Source organism: Cervus canadensis, chromosome 21 (genome assembly GCF_019320065.1).
Source record: "Cervus canadensis isolate Bull #8, Minnesota chromosome 21, ASM1932006v1, whole genome shotgun sequence".
NCBI lineage: Eukaryota > Metazoa > Chordata > Mammalia > Artiodactyla > Cervidae > Cervus > Cervus canadensis.
The window spans coordinates 105,096-131,893 of NC_057406.1; the positions used below are offsets into that span (position 1 = coordinate 105,096).

The window sequence follows — 26,798 nt, forward strand, 5'->3', positions numbered from 1 at the left end:
CTTAGGACCAGAGTGAGGGTCCTGCTATGGCTGGAACCAGACTAGGATTGAGTCCAGATTACAGAAGGATAGAGCATGTTAGCAGTCATGTATATTGGACCATGCGATGATGAAGATATTCATGGCCATATAAGTCAGGGCATGACCATTATTAACTGTCCATATGTCAGGACATGGTCATGTATTATCTGAACATGCCAATGATGAGGCTACTGATGGTCATCCTGGGACTGTGGCCCCCACACGCCCATCAAAGCCCCAACACACTCTTCTTTGCCTCCGGCCACTCATGAGGGCCTGTTCCATCATTGTACCAGCAATGTTCACGCGGCCCTGTGAGGTCAGCAGCTCACTGTAATTACCCTGCTTAGCAAATGCATAAGTAGGTGCTAAGAGGGTTAGGGAGGCACAGACAGACCACACATTTAGCTCCTGGAGCAAAGCTCAGGGCCCCCTTCTCACTTGGATGAAATGAAGGAGCAAAGTCACACTGGAGGCGTGGGAGACCAGGGGCGGCACATGCACATGCAGGCAAACACAGTGGCGGCCAGGCCCTGCCCCCCTGCCCCCAGACCTGGGCACCCCACTGTCCGTCTCCAGGCCTGTCACCCTGCCCCTCGGCCCCCAGTCCAGCCACACACCACCTCCCTCTTCAGCCCAATTCCCCAAGCACTCCAGCACCCACACATTTACCTCTGACCTATTCATACATCCGTCTGTCCATCCGTCCTCCCCTCTGTCTCTGCCTGAGTTTGGCCTGCTCCCCCCCGGCCCCCCACCCTGGGCTATCTGCCTTCCACCTGCCCCGCCGCTCACCAAGCTCCTCAAGCTCTGCTGTCATGGACTTGGAGCGCAGGGTCAGCGTTGTGCTGGGGGCTCTCTTAGGGGGCGGCGGGGCTGCAAAGAAGAGGGAGGCCTTGGACCTCCTGTCTAGCAGCAGGCAGCGTGGCGTGGCCAGGTGCAGGTGCCACCTGCGCTCCACCGCCTGGATCTCCTCGTACTCCCGGGAGGACGAGTCACACTGAGCCAGGATCTTGTTGAGGCTGCGGCTGGATGCAAACTTCTTCATGGTGCTGGGAGCTCGGCAGGGCTGAAGGTCAGGCTGGGCCAGGGCCACTGGGGCCTCAGGAGGCAGTCAGGGCCCCAGGGAGCTCACAGGCCGGCCAGCCCCGGCCCGGGACCCAGGCTGCAGTTTCAAGGGCTGAGCAGGGGACCCCAGAGCCATGGGGTGGGGGTTGGGAGGGGTCTCCCGCGAGCCGGGCTTCTGCCGCTCCAGGGCTCCCCCAGGCCCCGGAGGCCACTGCCCCTCAGGGGGCCGGGGTGTGGGCAGCCAGGCCAGGGCCTGGGCAGGGGCGGCGGGCGGCACAGCCCGGGCGGCGCCGGCGCGGGGAGAAGACGCTTTTCCTGTTCCCGCAGGTGCCGCCTCCCCCTTCCCTCCGACAATAAGCGGCGGCGGCAGCGTCAACCTCACAGTTGCCATGGCAACCCCGGCCTCCAGGCAGCTGCTGGCAGCGTTAGGAAGGAGGGCTCTTCCATGCCACGGGCTGGGGGGCACCGGGAAGGACGGGGCAGGGATCTCAGGAGGGCAACCTGGGGTCAGGGGTCAGAAGCTGGGACAGGGCTGGCCGTCTGACATCAGGGATGTGCGCCCAGGCCACGCACGTGGGTGTTCGCCTAGGTTCAGGCCCCTGAGGTCAGCAGCCTTGGCTGAGGAGAGGAGCGTAGGCCTGGGATCAAAGGTCTAAGGTCAGGGGGCAGAAGCGGAACCCCAGCACTCACCTCTGCGTCGAGCCCCGTCCTCTTCCGGCTTCCTTGTCACTGACACCACCTTCATGACGAGGCGGTTCCCGCCCTGGCGGATCAGAGCCACCACCTGCTTGTGTCCGACTTTCACCACGTTCACCCCATTCACCTGGAACGGTCAGGGCCAGGGCAGGGAGGGGGAGTCCAGTGGGGCCTCTTGGGCTTGGAGGCCAGTACCCACGGGGCGCTCGGGGAAGGCCCAGCCTCACCTCGATGAGGAAGTCTCCCGTGCGCAGCCCTGCCCTCCAGGCCACGCCCTCCACATCCACCGACTCGAGGTATTGGAGCGCTGGGAAGGCCGGCGTGGGCGTGAACTCCTCGATGGGAGTCTCTGCTGTGGGACGGGGCGGGGGCGGTCAACGCTGGCGCCGCCAGGGCGGTCCAAGGGGAGGCGGCGGCAACACAGCAACCTCCCGTGGACGGCCTGGGCCGGAGGGCCGCAGACAGGGCTGCCCAGGGCAAGAAGAGCCGGCCCAGCAATCCCGGACGCACCTCTCTGAGAGGCCCACCCCACACCCCACCAGAAAGGCCCCTACTCCATTAGACACACTCAACAGAGGCCCCGAAAATCAGGAAGGGAACAGAACTGCTGCCTCCTACCAACATCCCAAACCCAGAATAGAGAGTCACGGCAGGGAGACAGGAAGGGAGCAGGCAGTGGAAGGGGGGCAGGGGCCAGGCAGGAGGCAAGCAGAGGGGCAGAGGCCCCGCTCCAAGGACACCCTCGCCAGTGGGACACCCCCCTCGTCATTACCTTTGGCCCCCCGGAGCACAAAACCAAAGCCTTCGTGGTCCCGTTTCTGCAGGACAGCCACCTTGTCGTCAATGACATAGTCGCTGATGAAGGAAAGTGGAGAGGTGAGAAGAACCCTGCCGAAAGCACTCGGATCAGGCTGACCCCACACGTGCCCCAGACAGGGTCCGTGGGCAGCGCCTGCTCTGGGAGTCGTCCCTGCACTGACGGGGGAGGCAGCAGACGCGTGGGTTGGGCACCACCCCTCCCCGCTGACTGCTCCCCCCCGGGGCCTCCCCCCCCCATCTGACTCCATCGCCCGCCTGCCCACCCGCCCCTTCTGTACCTGTGTGCAGAGAGGCTGTCGTAGGAGCCCACCGTGTAGTGGCGGAAAAGTCGCTTTGTCCGGTCCTCCCGGGTTTCTGAGGGGAGGTTGAGGAATTGACGGAGGGTCTCATCCTCCAACTGGCCTGAACCCCCCCTCACCTGTGCGGGCCACCAGCCTCTGCCCACACACATGCCCCTGGCCTGGCTGTGCCCACACGGAAATAGGGGTCCAAATCCTGGGGTACCGGGCCCAGCGGTCCTAAGGTAAGAAGGCTGAGGGGACCATGCAGGAAAGGGCCCAGGGTCCAGAAGGGGCAGGGGCTGTGGCTCACCCTTCTCCTGGCTGCACAGAGCAGGCCAGACAAGGCCAGGGCAACTACAGAGAGAGCCAGCAAGCCCCGAAGCTCAGGGCAGAGAAGGTGAGCACGCGCACGTGTGTGGCCTGGAGCCGTGTCCAAGCGCTGCGTTCAAACTGGCCTGTGTCTATGTGACTCAGACGCGTGACTGTGCGTGTGCAGTCTGTGTGTGCAGGTGTCACACTGCCTGCTCTTACGCTCTGGCACGCAGGCAGCCTTGTGTCTTAGTGTGTCCCTCACCACAGGGGTGCTCACTCTCACGGGGCTTTTGCTCCAGATCATTTCTCTGAGTGGGCAGGGAGGGGTCCAGGTTTGGGGGGCAGGTCCCCCTGCCTGCTCTCACTGCCTCCCACAGAGCTTTACCCCATCATGCTCTCCCTGCAGAGCTGGCCAGCTACCTGCTACCCCACCTCGGCCTTGCTGACGTCCTGCAAGCCAGCAGGTCCCAGTCCACACCTCTAGTCACAACCTCTCTGCTCCAGACTGACTTCTCCCACGGCCTGTGCACTGGACTCTCCAGCACCCTTGCACCCACTCCTTCCTCCAGCTTCCCAGGACCTCTGCTCCAGCTCTCCAGCTCCACCACCACCTCAGATTTCATCCCTCAGCTCCTCCTTCCCTCTCTACCAGCTTAGCATTTCTCAAGAGTAACTTATTCATTAAAGAACTATGTACTGAGCTCCTACTATGTGCCAGGCTCTGCGAATACAGCAGAGAACAGAAAGAAGCCTCTACCCTGCGCAGTTTACAGTCTAAACTGTACAGCTGAAGAGATAGAGGAGGCACACACAGAACATGTCGAACGCTGGCGAGCAGTGAGAAAAAGCAAGCAGATGGGGACACGGCAGCTCTAGGTGGTCACGTGAAGGCCTCACCGTGAAGGGAGAGTTGAACAAAGCAAAGAGGGCATAAGGGAGTATCTCCTTACGTGGGCAAAGGGCCTCCTAGGGGTGGGGGTGTTCGGGGCAGAGTCACATGGCAGGTGCCAGCTCGGGGCTTTCAGGGAACAGTGAGCAGCCTGGGCGGCTGGGGCAGAGGAGTAAGAGACAGCAGTGGGGAAGGAGAGCCGAGAGGGAACCTGTGGTTCTGACAGCCAGTCTCCTCCACTGACTGTGAGCTCCCTGCAGGCAAGAACTATGCCACGTTTCTCTCTGTGGTCCTAGCACCAAGCGTGGCACCTGGTGCATGACAGGTGTTCTGAGTGCTAACTGGGAGGGCAAAGCGGTAGACAACTGACTGGCTGGCTGGTGGACGGCTGGACGGAACAAGGGACAGACAGAAGGATGGGTCAAACGGTAAATGCATATATAAGTGGATGGAGGGAGAGAGAGCGGGGTGGGGGCTTGCTGGGGGGTTGCTGGATGAGTAGGTGGACGACAGGATGGGTGGGTGAGTCAAAGGACAGAAGGAGCAGTGGCTGGAGAGGAAGAAGCGCTCCCATTACCGTCAGAAGACAGACATCGGGAAAAGCACTGATCTGGATTTCAGAACCCACAGACGTCGGGAAAAGCACTGATCTGGATTTCAGAACCCACAGATGTCGGGAAAAGCACTGATCTGGATTTCAGAACCCACAGACGTCGGGAAAAGCACTGATCTGGATTTCAGAACCCACAGATGTCGGGAAAAGCACTGATCTGGATTTCAGAACCCACAGATGTCGGGAAAAGCACTGATCTGGATTTCAGAACCCACAGATGTTGGGGAAAGCACAGATCTGGATTTCAGCACCCTTCCGCTAACTTGTGTGATTCTCTGCACATTGACAGTCCCTTTTGGCCCTCTCCTCATAGAGCAGGAAGATTCCCCTTGGAAGCCCCCTCCGGTCTGATGGCCTGTGGTTTTATCTCACTGGCTCCCTCCCAAGTGCTCTAGTCTCTCTCCCCTCTGCAGCACGCCTGCTCCCACCACCCTGCTGTCCCCAGGCCTCGCCCGGCTCTGGTAGGGCCCAGACCGCTCTCCCCTCCACCACACCGTTCTCCACACTGACCCAACTCTAGAAATGCTCACAGTGCCTGCCTGCAGAAGAACCGCCCCCACCCCCCAAAAAATAGAACCTCTGCAGATCACTGGCCTCCTATTTTTATATTTATTGACCAAACACAGTATATTTATTACATAACGCAAACTCATTTTCCAGTTTTATTAATCAGACATGTAAAAGCCAGCTAAAATGAAAACGCAGAGCATGGTCTCCCAAGTACTGGAAGGAAAGGGGGGAGGAGGGAGGAACCAGCGATGTCCCACACCAGCCTCCAGAACACCCAGGGCCGCCCCACCCTACCCACCAGCTCACCCTCCCTGCCTGCACCTGCTCCCTTCACCCAGATGGGCACCGTGGGAGCCATGCTCTGCTGACCATGGGTGTCGCCTGGCCCACATGTGTTGGCAGTGTCCTCTCCTTGGCCTCTAAGTCCCTGCTCCAGTCTCAGAAACAGATCTTTCTTTGGATCTGGGCCTGTTGGAAGCAGGTTTGTGTTCCTGGGCCGCCCTCTCACCTCTGGCAGAACTCAGCCCTTGGGTCCCAGACCAGAGACTCGGTCCAGAGCAGCTGGGCCAGGCCTGCAGATGAGGACAGAGGTGATTCCCACCCACCAGCAGGCAGCCTGGCAGGCCTGTCTCCCTGCCAACCTATGAAACGCTCCCACCTACCCAGTACCTTCTGACATGTTCAGATTGCAAAGCCCAGAGCCCCAGCCCTCCTCCAGGGGCCCCACAATTGCCCAGAGGCCTAGAGCCCCCTCAGCAGGTTATTCTGTGTCCTCTCCCTTCTCCATGAGCCTGGCCCAGCCCTGCCCTCCCCGGCTCCACTTCCTTGCTTTGTCCTGCCTGGACCATCACCTAACCCTAAATGAACGGCACAATCAGGACAGCAACCCCCTCCCCCAGACTCCTCCTCCTGTGACACCGCCACGAACTAATGCTCCTGGTCCCAGGACCCCTGACTCCAGCCCCACCCCTGCCCCGTCCAGGTTTACTCACACCAGAGCCTGTCAAGTGTGGCGGTTACAGCACAGACCCGGCAGCCCGCTGCCCACCCTGCAAACAAGACTCTGCTCCTCGGACTGTGGAACCCATCCTCTTAGAGACAGACTAACAACAACTGTCCCCACCTCCCAGGCCTGCTGGGACGAATCAGTGATTTCTTAAATGTAAAAGAGCGAAAAACCAAGCCAGGCATCCTGACACTGCTCGGAGCACACTGGGTGCCAGCACGTGCGGATGCAGCCGGCCATGCCACACTCTGGCCAACAGGCTCTGCCTCACCCGCCAGCTGACCCCCTGGTGGGCCCCAGCCACCCTTCAAGCCTCAGTTCAAACAACCCTCTGCTTGGAAGCCCTCTCTGACTCCTTCAGCCAAATCAGGGAGCCTCCCTGGGCTCACGCCATCATAGCCACACGACATGCCTGCTGGAGCGGGGCACACACCTGCTCCTCACTCGGCGCAGAGCCAGCCCGTGATCCCAGCTCCCAACACAGCATCCAGCACATGCCGAGCACCTAAGAAACGCTAGCTGTTCTCAAATTCTGAGTCCAGTCCAGACCTCTCTCCCTTCCTCCCCAGCTTTAGACTCAGCTCCAGCTGCTCCTGGACCCACACAGCTCTCAAACCAGAACCTTCATTCCCCACCCTATGGGGGAGCAGAGGGCTCCTCCCTAGGCAGGTCTGGAGGCTTCCTCCCCCCTCTCCTATCCAGTTGGCACCAGCGCCCAAACTGCTGAAATCATTTTCCACCTCAACACACCACCCCACCTGCCCACCTGGGCAGACTAGAAGGGGTCATGTCCCTTCCAGGCTCCTAGCCACAAGGAGAGCCAGCAGGGCAAGGTGGTGAGCAGCCAAGGATGACAGTAAAGGATCCCGCCCAGGAGTGGATCAGCGGCCACGTTCCACCCAGGGCAGAGGCCCAGGCCACACGGGGTGGGCTGCCCTGGGGAAATTCTCAAGTCAGGATAAGGAAGCATGGCAACACTGGGTCTGAGCCCCTCGTGTGCAGAAAGATAGATGTGTGCACCCTGGGTCCAGCCACACCATTAGTGACCACCACGAGCCACCACTCAGGAGGGGACTCCCTTGTCCCACTAGCTCTTGGGGCCAGAAATACCTATGGGTTGAGCAGCCTCCAGGGCTTGCAGTCAGCTCTGGCTGAGGTTTGAAAGGACCAGTCTCTCCTCTCTACTGGCAGGACCACCTCAGATCCCAGCACCCAGAGGGCTCCTTCCTGGAGGTACAGGTGACCAGCCGGGTCACATGGAGGCTGCTGACCAGCCCCAGGAGCCAAGGCCCTTGCCCCCACATCCTCCCTGCCGGCTAAGGATGCAGTCATCCCCCACCTGCTGCCTTTAGACCATCCTGGCCCCAGGGCACCCATGACAGCCCCTCTGGGCCCAGCTGGCCTCGTTTCCTCTTGGCTGGCCCAGGCCTCCCTGCACTGCCCACTTGGACAATCTGTCCACTTTGGAATGACGCCTCTTTTCTCACACTGACCTCTTTACTTGCTTGCCAGCCACACAGCAGTCACACACTCCAAGTATCCAGCGTTGATGGAAGAACCTTGTCTAGGGAGGATTGTGGTCATGAGAGCCACATGGGGGATCCCAGACTGGTGCACATTCACACGAGTGCATTCTGTGGGCATGTCACAAGTGTCTCCACAGCTGTCCAGGGTCCAGATGTACACATGTGTGTTGGTAAGTGTGGGGTATGTGGCATGTCTGTCATGTACATGAGTTTGCATCTACTTCTGTGTGTTTGAATTTGTTCTAGTCTTTTCTCTGTGAATATAAAGTGGATGTGCCTCCAAGCAAGAGCAATGGGAAGCTGGAAGAAGAGGTACCCTCAGGAGCCATCCAGGGGAAGCAGGGGTCACTCACCATGCCGGGTGTCATACTGTCTCATCTGCACCTCCTCCACGCAGTCAGCCGGGAACCAGCCCGTGCGGCCTTTCACGGTCCCCTCCCAAAAACCGCCCTCCCCAATGCTGAGCACTGGGGGGACAGAAGCCAGACAGGCTGTCAGGGCAGAGGGGCGCAGCCAGAGCCCACCTGGCCACCCTCCACCCCCGACCACCATCTCCACTATCACCACCCAACCTTCACCTCTCTCTCTTTCTCTTCCCTTCCCTCCCTTCATCTGCCTGGCTTTTTCCCTGGGAAAATTTTGGGATCCACACGGAAGAGAGAAAAGAACAGATGGGCACAGCACAGGATGGGCATGTGAGGGACAAAGAGATGCACAGATGGACACACTCGAGGGGGGACAGGAGGCAGAGGCAGGGGCCACAGTCCTGCTTCTGCCCGCTCTCCTCCCTGCTCTTGAACCAACTCTCATCCTTGCTCTGGTACCCATCCCAGGGGTCACTGCCAAGAGCTGAGGGTCACTGTGCTATGGCCAGGAGATTGGGCCCCATGATGGACCATGGAGAGCTGACCAACACAACTGCTTCTTCCTCAGGCTCCCTGGACAGAGGGCACTCATGAGGGGAGGACCCCAGTGATAACGGAGACCCCGTAATGGGAGGAGCTTGTCACAGCACAGGATCCCCTCATTACAGGCACCCACATGACTGTCAGAGATACCCCTTAGAATGGCAGAGAATTCCACACATCACAAGCGTTTCCAATGAAGAAAGTCCCAGAAGTGACACAGGAACCCCATAATTCAAGGAAGCTCTGTAACAGGATAGGGTCCTACGAACATGAGAACCCCAACACCACCAGCCCCCAGAACGACACAGAAACACCCCCATGAGAAGAGGCGCCCCTGTGGTGACATTTCGGGGAGCCCAAGATGACAGAGGATGGAGAGAAACCCACATGACAGAAGCCCCGGAAAGACAAACAGCCCTCCCTTCACAGTGACACAAGGGATCCCCAGTGGCACAGATATCCCATAATGACCGCGGCGGCTCAGAGTTCCCAGGGACACCCCTGATGACAGACCCTCCACGGTCGCCGAGAAGCGGGGCGGGCGCCCAGAGTGGCGCCCGCGAACCCCAGGAGGCCCGGCGCCGCGCCCCCCGCGACCCCGCCCCCCGCGCCCCCTCACCCTTCACGGCCTCGCCGCGGTGCAGCGGGATCTCGCCCTCGCCCTGCGGGCTGTGCGCCTTCACGGCGATGAACTTGCGGCCGGGGACTGCGCTGTAAAGTTTCCGCTTCGGGCCCCGGGGCGGCGGCGCGGGGGGCGCGGGGGGCGCCGGGCCGGGGCCGGGCGCGGGGCCGGGGCCGCCCGGGCCGCCGGGCCCGCTCGGGCTGTAGACGAACACGTAGGTGACGGACGCGATGCCGGGGGGCAGCGGGCACGCGAAGCCGGCGCCCGGGGCCTCCATGGCGCGCGGCCCGGCCCCGCCGCCGGCCTCACCGCAGCCGCCGCCGCAGCGCCCGCCGCCCGCCGCCCGCCGCCGCCCGCCCGCCCGCCGGGGGCCCGGCCCGGGGCCGCTCCATGGGCCGCGCCGCCGCGCCCGGCCCGCTCCCGCCAGCGCACGAGCCGCGCCCGCTCAGGGCTCCGGGGCCGCGGGGCTGCGCTCCCGGGCGCGCCGGGCTCGCTCCATGCCGCGGCCGCTCCGCGCGCCCCGCCTCCTCCGCGGCCCGGCTCCTCCCTCTGCGGGCGGCGGGCGGGCTCCCTCCTCTCCCCCTGCGGCCCGGTCGCCGCGGCCCGGACGCGGGAGAGGCCACCGGGCCGAGGAGGACTACGGTGCGCGGAGGAGAAGGCTGGGGAGGGGTCGGTCCGACGGAGGAGCACCGGGAAACCGGGAGGCGAGGCCGGCCAGGAGAGGAAGTCCGAAAGGGCTTCGGACTGGAGAAGAGCGTCTCAGAAACGGTTCAGGGTTCGCCTAGCCTCCAGGAGGGGCTCCCCCGGCGGGTCCGCGCCCCCCCCCGCCACCCCACCACCCCCGCCTCCAGCTAGGGCCTTGGCCACCTCACACTGTGACCGCCGCGTATGCTGGGCGCCCGAATCCCCCTCTGGACCTGGCTCCTCTCCTCCCGGACATCCGCCTCGGATGCTCATGCCCTCTCCACGCTGACCGCCTGGGCACCAAGCCCGAGGCCTCAGTCCTCAGCCTTTGCCTACTCAGAGGCCTGCACCGTCTCCCTAGCACCTGGGCGGACCACGTCCACAGTCTTCGCCAATAGCCAGGCTCTCGGAGGCGAGAATTAGCTGCACTTCAGTAATACGTTGGTGCCTTCCTTTCTCTGCCCTGGCCGTTCCCAGCACCTCAACTATCCCAGTCCTCCTCCTCTGGCCAACTGTGAAGTTACCCCTCAGCTTCGAACACAGCCTTCTCTGCCCTGCTCTGTGATGCGGGTGGGGACTCTTGACATTTCAGGCCAGGCTTTGCCAAGAGGGGGCGCCACCTCCCCCACCTCTATGCCACCCCCACCGACAGCAGCTCCAACTCAAGGCACTTCCTCTCCTGCAACCAAAGGTGATCTCCCACTGAGGCCCTCTCCCTCCAGAGTGCGCCAAACTTCCTCAGCCCCCTCCTGGCCGCTCACTGGGAGGCTCCCTTACCTGGATCACTCCCCACTTTACTGCTTCTGAGCCCTGGGCCCCAGCTGTCCCTGTCCTGAGACTTCGAGAACTCCCTGCTATTAGCCCCCACCACAGCTGGCACCCTGCTGCTGCTGCTGCTAAGTCGCTCCAGTCGCTTCCGACTCTGTGCAACCCCATAGACTCTGTGCAACCCCACAGATGGCAGCCCACAAGGCTCCCCCATCCCTGGGATTCTCCAGGCAAGAACCCTGGAGTGGGTTGCCATTGCCTTCTCCGAGTTGGCACCCTAGGCACCTACTAAATGTTTGTTGAAAAAGAGAGTAATAAAAATTCTATTCTCCCCACAGAGCAGTGAGCTGGAGCCCCACCCAGAGCAAGTCTTAGTTTGTGTTTGCTAAAAGGATGAGTGAATATACAAACACCAAATGAAAGCAGAGCTTCCACACAGCTCCAACTCAGGAGTAGCCTCTGCGGAAGTGAAACAGCAAAGTTTGTTCTTTTAGCCACAGGGCTATGCAAAATTTGGGGGGAGAATTGAAGTGATTCGGGGCAGGGCAAATAGCCTTGCAGTCTGGGTAGGGACACAGAAAGACAGAGAAGACATCACAGGTCAAGACTGTATGAGCAGGGACAACAGCAGAGGAAGAAGTGGCTTTTATAAGCTCCTGTTGCAACCCAAGCCCTCTGCTGAATGCTCACACTTAGCAAGTTTGGGAATGAGGTCTACCTGGGGGCAAGTTAAGCTGCTTCCTAGCTGTGTGGCCTTGGCCAAGTCATTTACCCCACCTGAGTGTCAGGACCCTCATCTGTAAAATAGAGCACAGCCTCATACACGGTCAAGGTTAAGTGAGATGATACACACTATACTGTTCAGCCCAGCTGTCATTGTGAAAACAAAGTGCTATTTATGTAACTCTTCCATTCAACATGTCTCTGGAGCACCTTGTATGTGACTGGCTCAGGAGCAACTGCAGGAAACAAGAGAGACAGCTCCTGCCTTGAAGGTGTGGGGAGGAGAGAGGCCTTCATCAGCAATGCTGGCTTGTGCTGTGGGCCAGGGGTCCAAGTAGGGAGCCTTCACTGCCAGGCTCCAGAAGTCTTCCCAAAGGAAATGTTTTGGGTAGGACCAGTCATGCCTAAATGATGAGAAACCCAGGCACAGAGTGGCTGGCTAATGTGCCCAAGGCCACACAGGCAGTGGATGCAAGGAGTGCACTGGACTCCGACCGTCTGTCTGCAGAGCCAGTAACCACCTTTCACTCCCACTGCTCGGCTCAGTAGGGTTCCAGCCCAAGAGTCTAGTGGGGCTCCTGCCCAGGCTTTTTGTTATAAGTTCTGGGAATGACAAGTCCTTGGTTCTCAGGATCCCAGCACTCACGGTGAAGGGTAAAGAGAAGAACCATGGAGACCTGTGGTTATACAGGGCCAGAGGGGTTGGGAAAACACCAAGACTCTCCTTTGGGAACAGGGTTGGGGTCCACCTATGGATTTGGAGCCCTCATGGACAGGACGCGCCAGCCCCTAACCTCTTAGCACAGCTCACCCAGCCCTGCCTCATCCCAGCCCTCGTCCTCCTCCCTGGCATGGCACGAACCTTTCTAAACCACAGGTCTGACCAGACCCTCTCCTCCCAGCATCCTCCCGCAGCTGTCCACTGCCCTCAGCACAAGTCTGACTCCAGAGCTCAGTGTGGGGGAGCCTGCCCCAGGCCAGGGGACCTCACCGTTTTCCCTTTCCCACCCGGGGAGGCCCCCACCCAAACCTCAGCTCAACCCTGCAGAGCCACACCAGCAGGCCTGTCCCTGCCACTTGCCCGCCCCGTGCTGGCTCTTCCTGGGTCAGGCCCGCCTCCTCCTACCTGATCTTGCTCTGGCTGCCCCTGCCTGTGGCAGGGCTGCCGTCATTCTGCTGGTCCCCATCCCGGTCCCGGTCTTTCTCCTCCTGCAGTCGCTGGAGCAGCAGCTGGTGGGGGAGGCTTCTCAGTGAAGGTCCAGGAGAAGCTGCCGGCTGCACCTCGCCCTTCAGGTTGATGTCACTGGCTGAGCGCTGCAGGGGCCGAGGCGAGGCCAGGGCGCTCGGGCCGGCCAGCCGCCGCCGCTTCGCGTAGCTGGGGGTTTCCCTGAATGGCACTGGGGTGGGGGGGAGGGGGAACAGGTGAGACTCTGGGCGGCCAGATTAGGGAAACAACTTGTCCTGTTTTGCCTGGTATTTCCAGATTTCAAAAGGAAAATCCTCTGTCCCAGGGACTGCCTCAGTCCCAGGCAAAACAGGTCAGTTGATCACCCTATGGCTGAAGCTGGGATGGGCGGGAGAGGACAGGGTCACAGACCGAGCTGCCTCTAACTCTAGCTTCAGAGGTAAAAGCCTGCCCTTCCTGTCAGACAGATGAGGTCTCGGGACTGCTTAGATCTGCTCTTGGAACTGCCCATCTCACAGGCTTCCAGAGAGACAAAAAACCGGCCACACGTGACAAACCTCACCAGACTACCACTGTATGGAACTATTTGCAGTTGACTATCACCAGAGAAACTGTAAAAGAGATATTCGAGACCAGGGGTTGGCAAACATCTGTAAAGAATAAGATAGTAAACATTTCAGACTTTGCAAGCCATTCAGTCTCTGTTGCAAGGACTCAGCCCAGCCACTGCAGTGTGAAAACAGTCTCAAATAATATATATGAGCAAATGGGTGTGGCTGAGTTCCAATAAAACTTTATTTAAATAGCAGATGGTGATTAAAACATGATCCGACTATATGCTTTTACAAAAGAGTCACTTTAGATCCAAAGACACAAGTAGGCTTAAAATAAAAGGATAAAAGAAAATATTTCATGTAAATAGTAACCAAAAGAGATCTACGTAGCTACATTAATATCAAACAAAATAGACTTAAAAAGTATTAAGAGAGACAGAGGACATTATATTTGATAAAAGTGTCAATTTGTCAACTAGATTAACAATTATTAACATATATATAACAAACAACAAAGCATCAAAATATATAGAAACAAACATCGATATATTTGGAGAAATAGACAGTTCTACAATAATATTTAAAACTTCAACACCCTGTTTTCAGTAATGGATAGAGCATCTAGAGAGAAGATCAGTAAGAATATAGAAGACTTGAACCAGTTAGACCTAACAGACATACACAGGACACTCCACAAAACAAACGCAGAATACACATTATTCTCAAGTGCACGTGAAACATTCTCCAGGATAGATCATTTGTGAGGTCACCAAAAAAGTCTCAATAAATTTAAAAAGACTGAAATTATACAAAAGTATATTCTGCAGAGACAATGGAATGAAGCTCAAAATAAATAGCAGGGGGAAAAAACCTGGAAAATTCCCAAATATGTGAAAACTTAAACACTCTTAAACAACCAATATGTCAAAATAGAAATCATAAGGAAAACTGAAAACATTTTGAGAAAATGAAAACAAAAATAGAACATACCAAAACTTATGAGATGCAGCAAAAGCGGTACTAAAAGGGAAATTTATAGCTGTAACACCTACATTAAAAAGGGAAGTCTCAAAAAAAAGGGAGGGGGAGGAACCTATTTAAAGAACTAGAAAAAGAGAAGCAAACCAAACCCAAAGGAAGGAAATAGTAAAGACTACATGAGATAAACAAAATAGAGATTAGAAATACACAGGGAATCAATGACACCAAAATTTGTTCCTTAAAAAATATCAATAAAATTGACAAACCTTTAACTAGACTAAGGAAAAACATTAGAGAAGGGGACACAAATAAATGAAAACAGAAATGAAAACTGAAGTGTTACTACCTGATGTTACACAATTAAAAAGGAATATAAGAGAATACTATGAATAATTGTATGCCAACAAATTAGATAAACTAGATAAGATGGACAAGTTTTTAGGAAAATGCAAATTACCAAAACTGACTCAAGAAGAAATAGAAAATCTAAACAGACCTATAAAAAGCAAGGAGATTGGATCAGTAATCACAAATCTCCCAACAAAAAAAAGTCCAGCATCAGATGGCATCACTAATGAATTCTTCCAAACATTTAAAGAGGAATTAGCAAAATCCTTCTGAAATTCTTCCCAAAAAAATAGAAAAGGAAGGAACACTTTCTAATGTATTCTATTAGCAATTTAAAAATGATCAAAGAACTTGACATTTCTCCAAAGAAGATATGCAAACATCCAATAAGCACATGAAAAGATGCATCAATAGCTGTTAAGAAAATGCAAATCAAAACCTCAATGAGATACCTCTTCACTTGGACTAGAATGGCTATAATTTTTTTTTAAGGTAATAACAAGTACTGGTGAGGCTTTGAAGAATTTGGAACCATCATGCATTTCTGGTGGGAATGTAAAATGGTGAAAAACAATTTAGCAGTTCCTTGAAAAACTAAATATAGAATTATCATATGACACAGCAATTCTACTCTAAGTATGTCCCCAAAATAACTGAAAATAGTATTCAAACAAATACATTTCACACATGTCCATACAGCAATATTCACAATAGCCAATGGGTGGAAACCACTTAAATGTCTACCAAAGGATGAATGGATAAACAAAATGTCACAGATACAAACAGTGGAGTATTATTCAGCCATAAAAAGTAATGAAGTAGTGATACATCCTGCAATATGGATTAAGTTGGAAAACATGCTTCAGTTTGTTGAAGGAAGCCAAATACCAAGCATCATTCCACTTACATGAAATATCCAGAATAGGTAAATCTATATAGACAGAAAGTATGTTAATGGTTGACAGCGGCTGAGGGAGAGCGGAATGTGGAATAATTGCTTAATATATACAGTTTCCATTTGCGATGATGAAAATGTTATGGAATTCAATAGAGTTGGTTGTGAATGTCTTAAATACCACTAAATTATTCAATTTAAAATAGTTAATTTTATGTTACATGAATCTGGTTTTAACTGAAATTTAAATCTTTGATTTTAAAGCCTCAATTAAAATAAACGACAGACAGAAGGCTGGATTTGGCCTGGGGGCACTGTTTGCCAAGCCCTGTTCTAGACTCCGGTATGCAGACCAGCAGCCTCACCTCCAGCTCCTTAGGAAATCTCAGGCTCCACCCAGACCCTCTGAGTCAGAATCTACATTTAACTAGATCCCTGGGTGACTCAAATGTACACTACAAAGTGAGAAGCACTTTCCTAGGGCACTCTTCAAAAGCACTCTGGGACAAGTCAGTGAGAAGTGTGCTTCAGAGTGTCCAAAAGAGATGGGCGGAGGGCCTGAGGACACAGAGGCAGCCCGAGGCAGCAGGTGAGGAAGCAGAGGTGGCTGCTCCCAGGCAGGGTCCCTGCTTCCTGCGGGTCAGTCTAGGGGTGGCAGGGGGGCTGCCAAGAGGCTTCCAGGTGACCTGTCCCCTGAAGAGTGACGACAGGGCTCAGCCTACAAGATCCCTCCAGGTGGCTTCGTGCCGGAGGAAAAGGAAGGATGGCTGGGCAGAGCCTCCCTGCTGCTCCTCCTCTGTGCACAGGGCCCACCTGGGTCCCCAAGCTGAGGTGAGACGTGACCACTGACTCCCAGAGGGAGCGTGTGCCGAGGGAGTGGGGGAGCAAGGGTAGATCTCTGGGGCGCTCTGGTCTGAAGACAGGCTCTGCTATTAATCCCTCTGTGCCTGGGGTTTCCTCCTCTGTAAAAATGGACTAACAGCAATCACTCACTGGAGGCTTGTTGAGAGGGTTATCATAAATGCTCAGAATATACTCCCCTGTAACTCAGGCACATCTGGCTGTGTCATCTGAGTGTATGTGTGACTTCTGAGCAGGTAAGGGTGCGTGGCCAGCAGAACTGATGCCAACAATGGGACTAAACGATGTGACCTCTCAGCTCAGCCACAAATGCCTGACCCCAGCCAGGTAAGCGCACCCTGGATCAGCCAGACAGAAGCTGATAATGGTGACCCCAGGAGCCCCGGCATCTCTGTCCAAAGATGAGGGGCAGCTGAGGCCTTCCTGACTCAGCCTGGACCACAGACAAGCCCCTACCCTCCATCCAACCAGCTGGACCAAGGCTACCTGCCAGAGTCCAGACCCATGGAATCTAATACTGCATAAGGTCAGTGAGGAAAGGAGTAAAGAACCACAAAAGACTTTATTTTACCTAAGGAAACTGAGGCACAGAAGTCCCAAGCCACTTTCCCAAGGTGACATCACAAGCAGAAGATAGAGCCCCACACATCCAGAAACCAAGCTTGTCCCAGGCTGACGACCTCCTCCAAAACAAGCAGTAGCCCCAACCACACCATAACTGGAGCCCCTGCTCTGCCTCTTACCCCAGTTCAGACCTCAGGCTTCACCACAGTTCTCTCCCAAGCAGAACCTGGACCGCAAGCCAGCACCATTTCATTGGCTCAATTACGTGCTCAGCATGCATCAACTGCTGCTGCTAGAGGGTACAGGGTCTGCCCACTGTCGCAGACCCCTGACCCTGCTTGGAAACAAGGGGCTCACAACCAAGCCTCACTGCCGGCAGGTCTGTTCAGGGGAGACTATATACGAAGATTCCTTAAACATGAACTTGACCTTATCCTAACCATAGCCTACCATAACTTCACATTAGAACCAACAAGGACTCAGACCCTGGGACCAGCCTTAGCCCTTTGCTGTCCACTGTCACCTTAAACTTTGTAAAAATGGAGGCATCAGATACTGCAGTCCCAACAGAGAGGGAAGCCTGGGAGTCTGTTCCCAGGAGAGCTGTGGGGAGAAAGCCTTGTCTGCCCAGGACAGAGGGAGCAGAGACAGGGCTCGCTCTGTGGCCAGGTGGCTGGAAGGGGCAGCCTCTGGCCAGAAAATACTCTTTCCAGGAGGAGAGGCCCACCCCCAGCCACTCCACATGGGGAGGGGAGGCTCAGGATTTGCAGGACAGGTTCCTGGGCAGACCCACAGCCAACACTGCCCTGGGAGAGGGTGGCCCCTGAGGCCTGAGGTTCAGACTAGACAGCAGCTCCTGGGTTCCCTCTGCGGCACGTGCTGGGCCCCCCCGAAGCACTGGCTGCCGAGAGCTCAGAGCCCCTTGCCTGAGATGGCTGCCCCCTTCCCCACACGCATCCCTACCACTTCGTTTTGATGTCTTCACACACGCATACAGGTGGTCTTGTCATGCAAGGAAGCTGGCTATGGGCCACTTAAACTTTTTACGTTTCCAGCTGAAGTGAAATGCTGAGCGTCTGCGGTGGAGCTACACTGCCACATGTCCCCTGCTGGCCCTTCACACGACCTCACAGGAAAACAAACCTTGACCTAACTCTACTCCTGCTTCCAACCTAAGTTGATCCCTAAATCCACAGTGGTAACAATTATGACTGAAGGCAGGAGGAGAAGGGGACGACAGAGGATGAGATGGATGGCATCACCGACTCCATGGACATGAGCTTGGGTAAACTCCGGGAGTTGGTGACGGACAGGGAGGCCTGGCGTGCTGCAGTCCGTGGGGTCGCAAAGAGTCAGACACGACTGAGCGACTGAACTGAACAATTACAACCATACCCTTAATGCTGACCTGACTCTAACCGCGATCCACAGCCTTCACCTAACCGTGACCCTAACCTGACTCTGTCCACCTGCACAGGCCCTCCCCTCAGCACATTCCCTATGCCTGCAGAGCCCACTAATGGGACCACTGGGACCACTCTCAGTTGCACTGGGAGAATAGGAGGAAAAGGCTCCAGGTTAGGGGCTCCCCTGTAACAACCCCACTCACTCTTGCCCTAGTGGGCCCGGACAACCCCCACAAATCCACATCGGCAGGGCCCTCGGTGGGCAGAACTCACCAACGTCCGAATCTTTGTGGGTCTTGATGACCTCCGCGAGCTCAAAGTTCCCCGCTATGATGGCCACCTGGGGGGGGGGGAGCGGGGTGGAGGAGGGAGGCTCAGCAGCACAGACTCACCTCCCCTCAGCCCTGGGGGCTCCCTGAATGCCCGAGCAGGGCCGTCCTCAGTTGGGGGCCCCAGGCTCAGACCTTGGCCCCTGTCTCACCCACCACCCCAGTCTGTGTGGGACTGAGGGGTCTCCTGGGACACAAGACTCTCAGAGCTAAAGCTGGAACACACTGGCCACCCTGCCCATTCTCGGAATGGCCCCTCCACACACCTGGTCTCCCTACGTGACCTGTGAAGGCCCCTGAATGGACAGGCACAGCCCACACCTGTTCTCCCCTAGCCCCAGAGCCCTCTGACCCTCCTCTCTTCTCCCTGGAAGGGGGACCGAGGGAGCCATCCTCAGTGAGCACCCCTCATAAGAGCCGGGCACTGCCCTGGCTCACCCCCTTCCCCCACCTCACCCTGGGATGACCCTGGGCCCAGAGCTCCCTCACTGCTTTATAGGGAATAGACCAAGGTCCAGAAAGACCAAGCCACACAGAGATGGAGCGACGTGCCCCGGGGAGCCCCACGCTCCTGCATTCACGTACCTGGAAGGCTGTCTGGCTGTTGTAATTGCGGACATCCTTGTTGGCTCCGCGGAAAAGCAGGACACGGGCACAGCTCTCCTGCGGGAAGATTGGAGGAGGGGTCACAGCTGGGTGACAACACATGCACACACAGGGCCCAGGGCTACGTGTTCAACACACACACGTGTAGCATAGGGAGGGCAGGTCAGGTGTAAGTGTGTAGGTCCTAGCTAGCACAGAGGGTCCACATGCATACAATGCACATGTGGTTGTTCAGAACACCCATGTGTGACACATGTGTTCAGGGAAACGATAGGCACACATAAACCTGCAAGGCCACAGCTCGCTGCAAGAGGCAGAACACGCAACTGTGGTGTGACACATAGGTCAGACACGCACACACACGTAGTCACTGTACAGCGTCACCTGTGTGCACACACGTGTGCAAGCGTGCAGACCGACCTGGTTGTAGAGGGCGCAGATGTGCAGGGCTGTGTTCCCAGAGGCATTCTGAGCCCCCATGTCAGCTCCGTAGAACAGCAGGTGCTCCAGGTGCTGCACGTGCCCGAAGCGGCAGGCCTGGGGGAGGGGAGGTTACTGCTGGGCCCTGGGCACAGCCCAGACCCACAGGCCGAGCCCGGGGCCCTGCCCCCGTGCCCCCGCCTACCTGGTGGACTTCCTGCCAGCCGTTCTCGTCGGTGGTCCCCAGCTGAGCATGGTCGTGCAGGAGCAGCTCGCAGCAGAGGGCGTCCCCCCCGCCCAGGGCGCTGTGGTACAAGGGCGTCAGACCGCGGCTGTCCTTGTAGTCCGGTGAGGCGCCCAGGTCCAGCAGGGTCTGAGGGCAAGAACCTCAGTATTCATGCCAGGCCAGCCTCTTTCCGCGCCGGAGTCACACGACGCTCCAGCGAGGGCTGGGCCTGCACTGACCGTCAAGGCAGCCGCGTTCCGCTGGCGCGTGGCACAGTGCACGGCCGTGAGCCCGTCTCGCGTGCGGAAGTCCAGGTGAGCGCCGCCGTTCCTCAGCACCTTCAGCAGGTCGGTGGCGTCGTCCAACTGGGCGGCAAGGCTCAGCGGACACTCTAGGTGCAAGGGACAGGCGGAGGTCACAGTCCTGGCCATTCCTAGACCATGCCCCTCCCTGATCTGCTTCTCACCTCCTGAGTCAGGATCGTGGAAATTGGGGTCCAGCCCCTTGTCCAGCAGGCGGGCCACCTTGTCTGTGCTGTGCAGCTGGACGTATTCCATAAACTTCTTCAGGTTCGCCTGGAAGAGCCAGCCATCCTGATCAGCCCACACTTGACGACCATCATCTGACCATCACCCACGTCCCCCAGGGGACTACCACACCCCTCAGTCTGACCCATCAGCCTCCACCATGACCTTCTCCCTTTCCCGTGTTACCCTAACCTTGCACTCCCACCGTGGCCTCAATCCCAGCTCCACTGGATCCGCATGCTGCTCCAGATCCTTCCTCGCCCCCAAGCCCAGCTAAGTGAGTTCCCTCCCTCAGCTTCAGCCTCTGCCCTGGCTTCTCTTCCTGGCCCTGATGCCCCAACCTGTCCAGCCTGGAAAAGCCTGAAGCCACATGGGCAGGAGGCAGCCCGGGGCAGCCTGCACCTCCGCTCCCCAGGTAGCCTGCTCCTTCTCCAGTGCATCTTTCTCAAGTGCTCACCCCACGACAGATTCCAGCTCCAGGGCCCTCCTCTCCTGCCAGGTGTCCCCTCCTGTGACGTGACTCTGACTGCTTTTCCTTCACTCACCCAGTTATGCATCAATTCACTCAGCAAAACCTCACTAAGCTCCCGCTGGTGCTACAGTGCTGCCTGCAGCAGGCAAGGTACCCTGGTCTGAGGTCCCAGGTACCCAGGCCCTCTAGAAACAAAACGCATCAGAAATAGGACAAGGTGCCGTGGGGACAACTCCACGCGAGGGGGCACCCTCTGGCGGGTTAGGACAATGAGACAGAAGGAAGGATGTTCAAAGCTGAGAGGAAAGACCTCGGCCCCACCAGTGTGGGGGTCGGGGGGGGGGGGGGCAGGGGGAGGCCTAATGTGGTGCTGGGGGGCGGTCAGAGGCCAGGCAGGCAGAAACACAGGACTGTGGCACGGAGTTGAAACTCATCCTAAAAACAAGTGAGACTCACTGAAGGTCAAGAGTCATTGGTGCCCTGCAGGTCACTGAGGTCAGCTTTGGAGGAGAGGTAACTATGGGAGGAATCCAGGTGATGGGTTATACCAAGACCAGTGAGGGAGTCTCTGCCTAGCCACAGAACCAAGGCAGCAGAGGAGTCTGGCACAGAGACTCCAGGGTCACAAGGGGGTCACTGGGGCACAGGGGTGAGTGCATAAATCCCTCTCTTAGGCCCCAGAGACTGTCAATGAAGTGTCCAGCAAGCAAATGTCCACTGGCCCACAGGAGCCTGGGGTGGGGACTCAGGGAGTCTGCCTATGGAAAGGGCCAGGGTACCCACCCTGCCCCTCCTACATTCAGAAAAGGCAGGAAGGTGCCCCCCAAAGAGCATGTGGGGTCAGACCCTCCTAGCAACAGTACCCAGGAGTAAAGACCCCACAGGTATGCCTAGGGGCCCAGAGTCAGAAGATCTGGGTTCAATCCCAACATCACTGGATGCAGAGCTGTAAGCAAGTCACTTAAATTCTCTGCGACTCAGTATCTTCATCTATGAAATGGGTTAATAATAGTCTGTCCCAGAAAAAAAAAAATAACAAGATGCCTAATTTCAAGTGCCTAGCACTGGATGACCACTAAGTCCTGGATGCCCTGTTCTCCCCACCCCAACCCAGCTCCCCTCAACAACCACATCCGCTCACATAGCCCCCACAAAGACACTGCGCCCTACTGCACTCCACCCCTTGGCCAGGGACCCACCAGAGGGGTCAGTGAGAGTCTGACCTGAGTGGAACCCATCACCAGGCCAACCACCCCAAAGTCATGGTGCCCAGAGTCTGCATCCGGCCCTCTAGCCACCCCCAACACCCACACTGGGTCCCTGATGACAGGAGAAAGCAGCCTGAGCCAAAGCTGGCCAGCCCAACCAAGCTGGAGTGGCCGTTCTGGGAAGGCCTCAAGAAGGGAATTTTTCAAGGACATTTTTGACATCACAAAATCCAGCTAAGGCTGAGCTAGGGGAGCATTGGCCATGGCGGGGAGGGGACTGGAGGGAGTGCAGAAGGTCACCTTGGAGTCCCCTCGCTGTGGCTGCCTCCTTACCTTTGTGTGAAGCTTTGCAAACTGCTTATCATCAATGAGGTTCTGGGCATAAACTCGCCTCTTGTATCGAAACTGCTCAGGTAAAGACAAGGCAGAAAAAGGCACCCACCTGGACTGAGTAAGTGAAAGCAGGCACAGAATGGAGTCCTGCCCACTGCTGTGTGGCCAGGGCCCCACTGCTCATCGCCCCCACAACAAAGCTCCTGCCGGCCGGCCTCACCAGCCCATGCACACACCATGGACACGACCTGCACCGAGGACAGGTGTGCTGCACGCCCAGCAGTCCCTCTGCCTGCTGCGCCCTTCCTATCTCACCCCCACCCCCAGGATTCCCTGGAAACCTCAGTACTCTTCCAAGACCAGGTTCCAGGCCTACCTTCCTAGACACCCCTCTCTGGACAGAACTGTGCCTACCTTCCTGTGCCACCAGGGAGGCCCAGTCAGCTGAGCTCAGAGACCATAACGCTTGTTCCAAAGCCCACTGCACTTGCCACCCCCACCTCCAAACTGAATCTGGCCCCCTTGCTCACAGGGTGCTCAACGGCCTTCACATCATGAACAGGTGAGCAAAGAGGAAGACTTAGACTGTCCTTAGGAAAACTGCACGGGCGGTGGCAGGAAGACAAGACACAGATGTGCACACAGCCCGCGGCGGGCGTACTCCACGCGGCGCTCTGGGCAGTCACGCCCGCTCACACCCCGTCGCACGTGCTGCTGACCGCGCGCCTGCACGCGGCTCACTCCTCACTCGCCCCGCATACACTAACTCCCCGCGTCCGTGCCCCTCGCTGCCGCACCCTCTGGAGCCCGGGGCTCTGCCCGTCCCCGGCTGCTGCTCACCTCCAGGTAGGGCAGGGGCGTGTCTAGGTTGGGCGGGTATTCCTGCAGAAGCCTCTCCTCGTCCAGGAACTTGCCGGCGCGGCCCCGAGAGGGCGGCTGGAAGAGCCCGTAGTTGAGCGCGTCCTGGAGGCTGTGGTTGAGGGCGCAGAGCACGCGCTGCTTGGCGGCCCAAACGGGCGCGGCCGGGTCCAGGCGCAGGCACTTCTGCAGCGGAGCGCGGTCGTGAGCTGATCGGGCCGCCGGGCCAGCGCGTGGCACGGAGGCCCCGGGCGCCGCCCGAGTCCCGGCGCGGGAGCGGAGGCCGCGGACCCCCGCCTCTGCGCCCCGCTCGCGAGGCCTCGCCCCGGGGGCGGTGCTTCCCCGGGCCCCGCCCCCGCCCGGCCGCGGGGAGGGTCCGGGCGGAGGCGGCGGGGGAGGGGCGAGTGGCCGGGGCCGGGGTCTCCCGCGCACAGCTCGCGGCGCGCGGGTGGGGGGCAGCGAGAGCGGGGCGAGGGTGCCGCCGGGACCCGGGCGGCGAGGCTCACCGTCTGCTGCAGGTCTGGGATGCCGACGCGCACGATCACGGCGCTGGCCCCGGGGCCGTCCATCCCCGCGCCCGGGCCGGGGCCGCTAGCGGCCAGGAGCTGGGCGCCCCGGGGCTCCTCGCCGCGCCCCGGCCCCCCCCGGCCCCCCACCGGAGCCCCGTCGGCCGCGCTGCGCGGGAGGGGGCCGGGGGGAGCCGGGGCCGGGGCCGGCGCCGGGGACAGCGGCTCCGAGGGCTCCGCAGGGGCGGCGGCGGCGGCGGCGGCGGCGCGGCTCAGCTGCATCGGCCCCGGCTCCGCTCGGCGCCTGCCTTCCCCGGGGGCGGGGGCGGCGGGGGGAGGGGGCCTGAGCCGGGAGGGAAGCGGGGGTGGCAGGGGGCTGAGCCGGAGGCGGGGGCCGGGACGCTCAGGGCCGGCGAGGGCGAAGGGGACTGTCTGGGGTCCCGGGGTGGGGAGTGGGGTCCGTGCGAAAGGCGAGGGCCGCACAGCAGGGTGGGGACCCTGGGGGCTGTGCTGGGGGTGTGGGGACTCCTAGGCCTCGGTGTGGGGGGAGTGGCTGAGCAGTGAGGACCGCGCCGCCCTTCGGCTGCGGAAGAGCATCCGTGGACCACCGGGGAAGATGCGGCGAGGAGGGGGTCTTGGAGCTGGGATGGGGGCCGCTTTGGGCACTGAGACCAGAGGCAGGGCAGGAAGGGGAGAGAAAAACTGGAGAATTAATTTCCGGGGGTGGCAGCTTCTCCCCACTCTACCGACCCCCTCTCCCCACCCTACTCAAGACCCGGGGATGACAGGGACCAATCCGGTCCCAATCCTGGAGGTGGGACGGTAGGGACCTCAGAGCCCCGGGGTCTCTCCCACAGTCAGAACCATTTAACCCTCCAACTTAACCCTTAGGACCTCGCCGAACTGTGTTCAGCGCGGCTCACGGCTCCCGCATCTCTAGCCGAGTTTGGGGAGTTCGCTCCGGACTCTGAGGCCCGCCCCTCCTCCAGCCCCCTCCCCAGGTCCCCTGGTTCGCCTAGCTCTGACGCCTGTCACCCCCTCCCGGTCACCTTAGCGACAACAGGATGGGGGCGCGACCTAAGAGGAAGGGCTTAGGGGAGGGGGCGCTACTAGTCTCCACCTGCAACCGGGAAGTGAATTTTAGTTTTACGCGTTGTCGTGGCAACGCGGGAGGGGGTGATGAGTAGGCGGAGAAGAGGGGAGCGCAATAAAGAAACTAGCTCAGGCACCACCGCCCCATTGGAGCACGCTAGCTCCCCCCCCCCTCCCCAATACTCGTCAGCCTCACAGAACTACCCCAGAGCTGGGAAACCCGAGCCCTCAAGGTTCTTAAAAAGCACGGAGCAGTCCCTTCACGTTGAAATAGCCCTGATTTCCCGAGAAACAGCTTCTGACTCCCACAAAGCTCCCCCACCGTGCTGGACTCCTCCCCAAAGAACAGGCCCTGACCCCCATGGCCGCTCCCCTTCTCACAAGACACACTTGCTAACCTTCACAGAACCCAGCTTGGGAACACCTTCTGGTCCTGGTAGAAAATACCCCAGCCTCACCCACCTTCTCCAAGAGCAGCCCTGGATCCCCTGAGCCTCCCAGGAATAAACTTGAATGAACCGGACCCCCCACCCCCCCCCCGCCCCGCAACACACACACAGAAAACCTCCCTACCCTTCCCTGACATCCTGGAAGCACCCTACCCCTACACAGACCAGTTCTTGACACCCCGTTGGAGAACAGCCCCCACCCCAAAGAGCCCCACAGTACCCGCCCTTCTGCCCCTGGAACAGCCTCTGGTCACCCCAGAGCGAGACCCACTTCCCCAGGACCAGCCCTGACCCCTGAGGGAAACCGGGCTCTCTCCCTCCCCAGCCACCACCCCTCCAGAAAAAATCTCTGCCTCCCAGGACTCCACTGACCCCACTGTGTCCAGCGCTGTCTGCGGTCTGCTCCTGCTTTCTTCCCAGGCCTGGGCGGACCCTCCCTGCCTGAGTGTGACCCCAGGATGTTCAGGCTCTTCCCAAGGCCACGGGCCTGGCCTGAGTGAGGGAGCTGAGGGTCCCCAGAGGCTGGGGCGGATGGGAGGGGTAGGGGAAGTGGGGAAGCAGGAAGGGGCTGTCGGAAGCCCACTTATCTGCAGGAAGCACCTTGGGAAGCGTGTGGCCCAGCCCTGGAGAGAGGAAGCGAGTGCTTCCTGGCCCCACTGTCTCCACCGCCTTCCTGCCCCTGGTCTCCCCTCCCTGAATCACCCAGAGCTGCCCCTCCCCGTGTCCCTACCCCCTCCTGCTGTGGCAGCTGTGTGGCCGTGGCCACATTCACCAGAGTCCCCAAGTCGTGATGGGACTGAAGAAGGAGGCTGCATCTCCCCACAACCAGCCTCAGAGCAGCCCCAGGCCTCTGGGCTCTGCCTACAACCCTGCCCTTGACCTGAGTGGCCAGACACCCACCTGTCCACAGAGACGACCTCATGGGGACCCCTTCAGCCTCCCCAGGGGCCCACTGTACTTGGTACACCCAGCACCATGAATGCTGCGCTTTCAGGAGAAAACCTCACGTCTGAGAAGCAACCAACACCCTGGTCTCCAGGCTCAACTGGGCCTGCCCTGCCAGGGCCAGGTCTACGGAGCACCCAGCCCAAAGAATGGGCACATGAGGAACAAATTTCAAGCTGGCACCACTCCGCAACCCACCACCACTCTGGCAAACGGCAAAAATCCCAACCCCCAGAAGCACCTTTCCCACAGAATGTCCTCCTGGCCCTGCAGCCTGATGGGTTGATGGAGCAGGAAGCCCAGGGACAGGCTATTTTGTTGAGAATAAAAGACACCAGGCTCCTCAGCACCTCCTAGCCCAGCCCTGCCTCTCTGCCCTCCTGTCTTAGTCCTTGAAGGCAAGGAGTCCCCAGACCCCACGGCCCTTCCATCAGGGCTAAGATTCCAGAAAGACCCATGGTTCTCCTATCCCTACTTCCTCCCAACACAGGTTCGAAAGCCCAGGGCCTGTGGAAGCTCATGTGGGCAAAGCATCCGGAACGTGCCTGGCACAGGGTCAGACCTCTCCGGTGGAACACTGCCCACC

At 58.3% G+C, this 26,798-nt stretch overlaps 1 protein-coding gene across 4 annotated transcripts in view; it reads right to left on the reverse strand.

The window, feature by feature from the left end:
* Window positions 1-25,796, reverse strand: part of SHANK3 (SH3 and multiple ankyrin repeat domains 3) — a 51,835-nt gene extending 26,039 nt beyond the window's left edge. For all 4 annotated transcript variants that reach the window (XM_043441587.1, XM_043441586.1, XM_043441589.1 and 1 more), the window contains exons 1-18: window positions 25,640-25,796; window positions 23,727-24,391; window positions 23,203-23,406; window positions 22,363-22,434; window positions 20,289-20,397; window positions 20,062-20,213; window positions 19,802-19,969; window positions 19,597-19,713; window positions 19,156-19,233; window positions 18,515-18,581; window positions 12,573-12,843; window positions 9,269-9,471; window positions 8,095-8,208; window positions 2,883-2,958; window positions 2,558-2,640; window positions 2,013-2,137; window positions 1,780-1,912; window positions 817-897 (exon numbers count right to left, since the gene is read on the reverse strand). In XM_043441587.1, the coding sequence (XP_043297522.1) occupies window positions 817-897; window positions 1,780-1,912; window positions 2,013-2,137; window positions 2,558-2,640; window positions 2,883-2,958; window positions 8,095-8,208; window positions 9,269-9,471; window positions 12,573-12,843; window positions 18,515-18,581; window positions 19,156-19,233; window positions 19,597-19,713; window positions 19,802-19,969; window positions 20,062-20,213; window positions 20,289-20,397; window positions 22,363-22,434; window positions 23,203-23,406; window positions 23,727-24,008 (2,335 nt within the window). In that variant the 5' untranslated portion in view covers window positions 24,009-24,391; window positions 25,640-25,796. The remainder of the gene's footprint in view (window positions 1-816; window positions 898-1,779; window positions 1,913-2,012; window positions 2,138-2,557; window positions 2,641-2,882; window positions 2,959-8,094; window positions 8,209-9,268; window positions 9,472-12,572; window positions 12,844-18,514; window positions 18,582-19,155; window positions 19,234-19,596; window positions 19,714-19,801; window positions 19,970-20,061; window positions 20,214-20,288; window positions 20,398-22,362; window positions 22,435-23,202; window positions 23,407-23,726; window positions 24,392-25,639) is intronic.
* Between the last annotated feature and the right edge of the window lie 1,002 nt (window positions 25,797-26,798).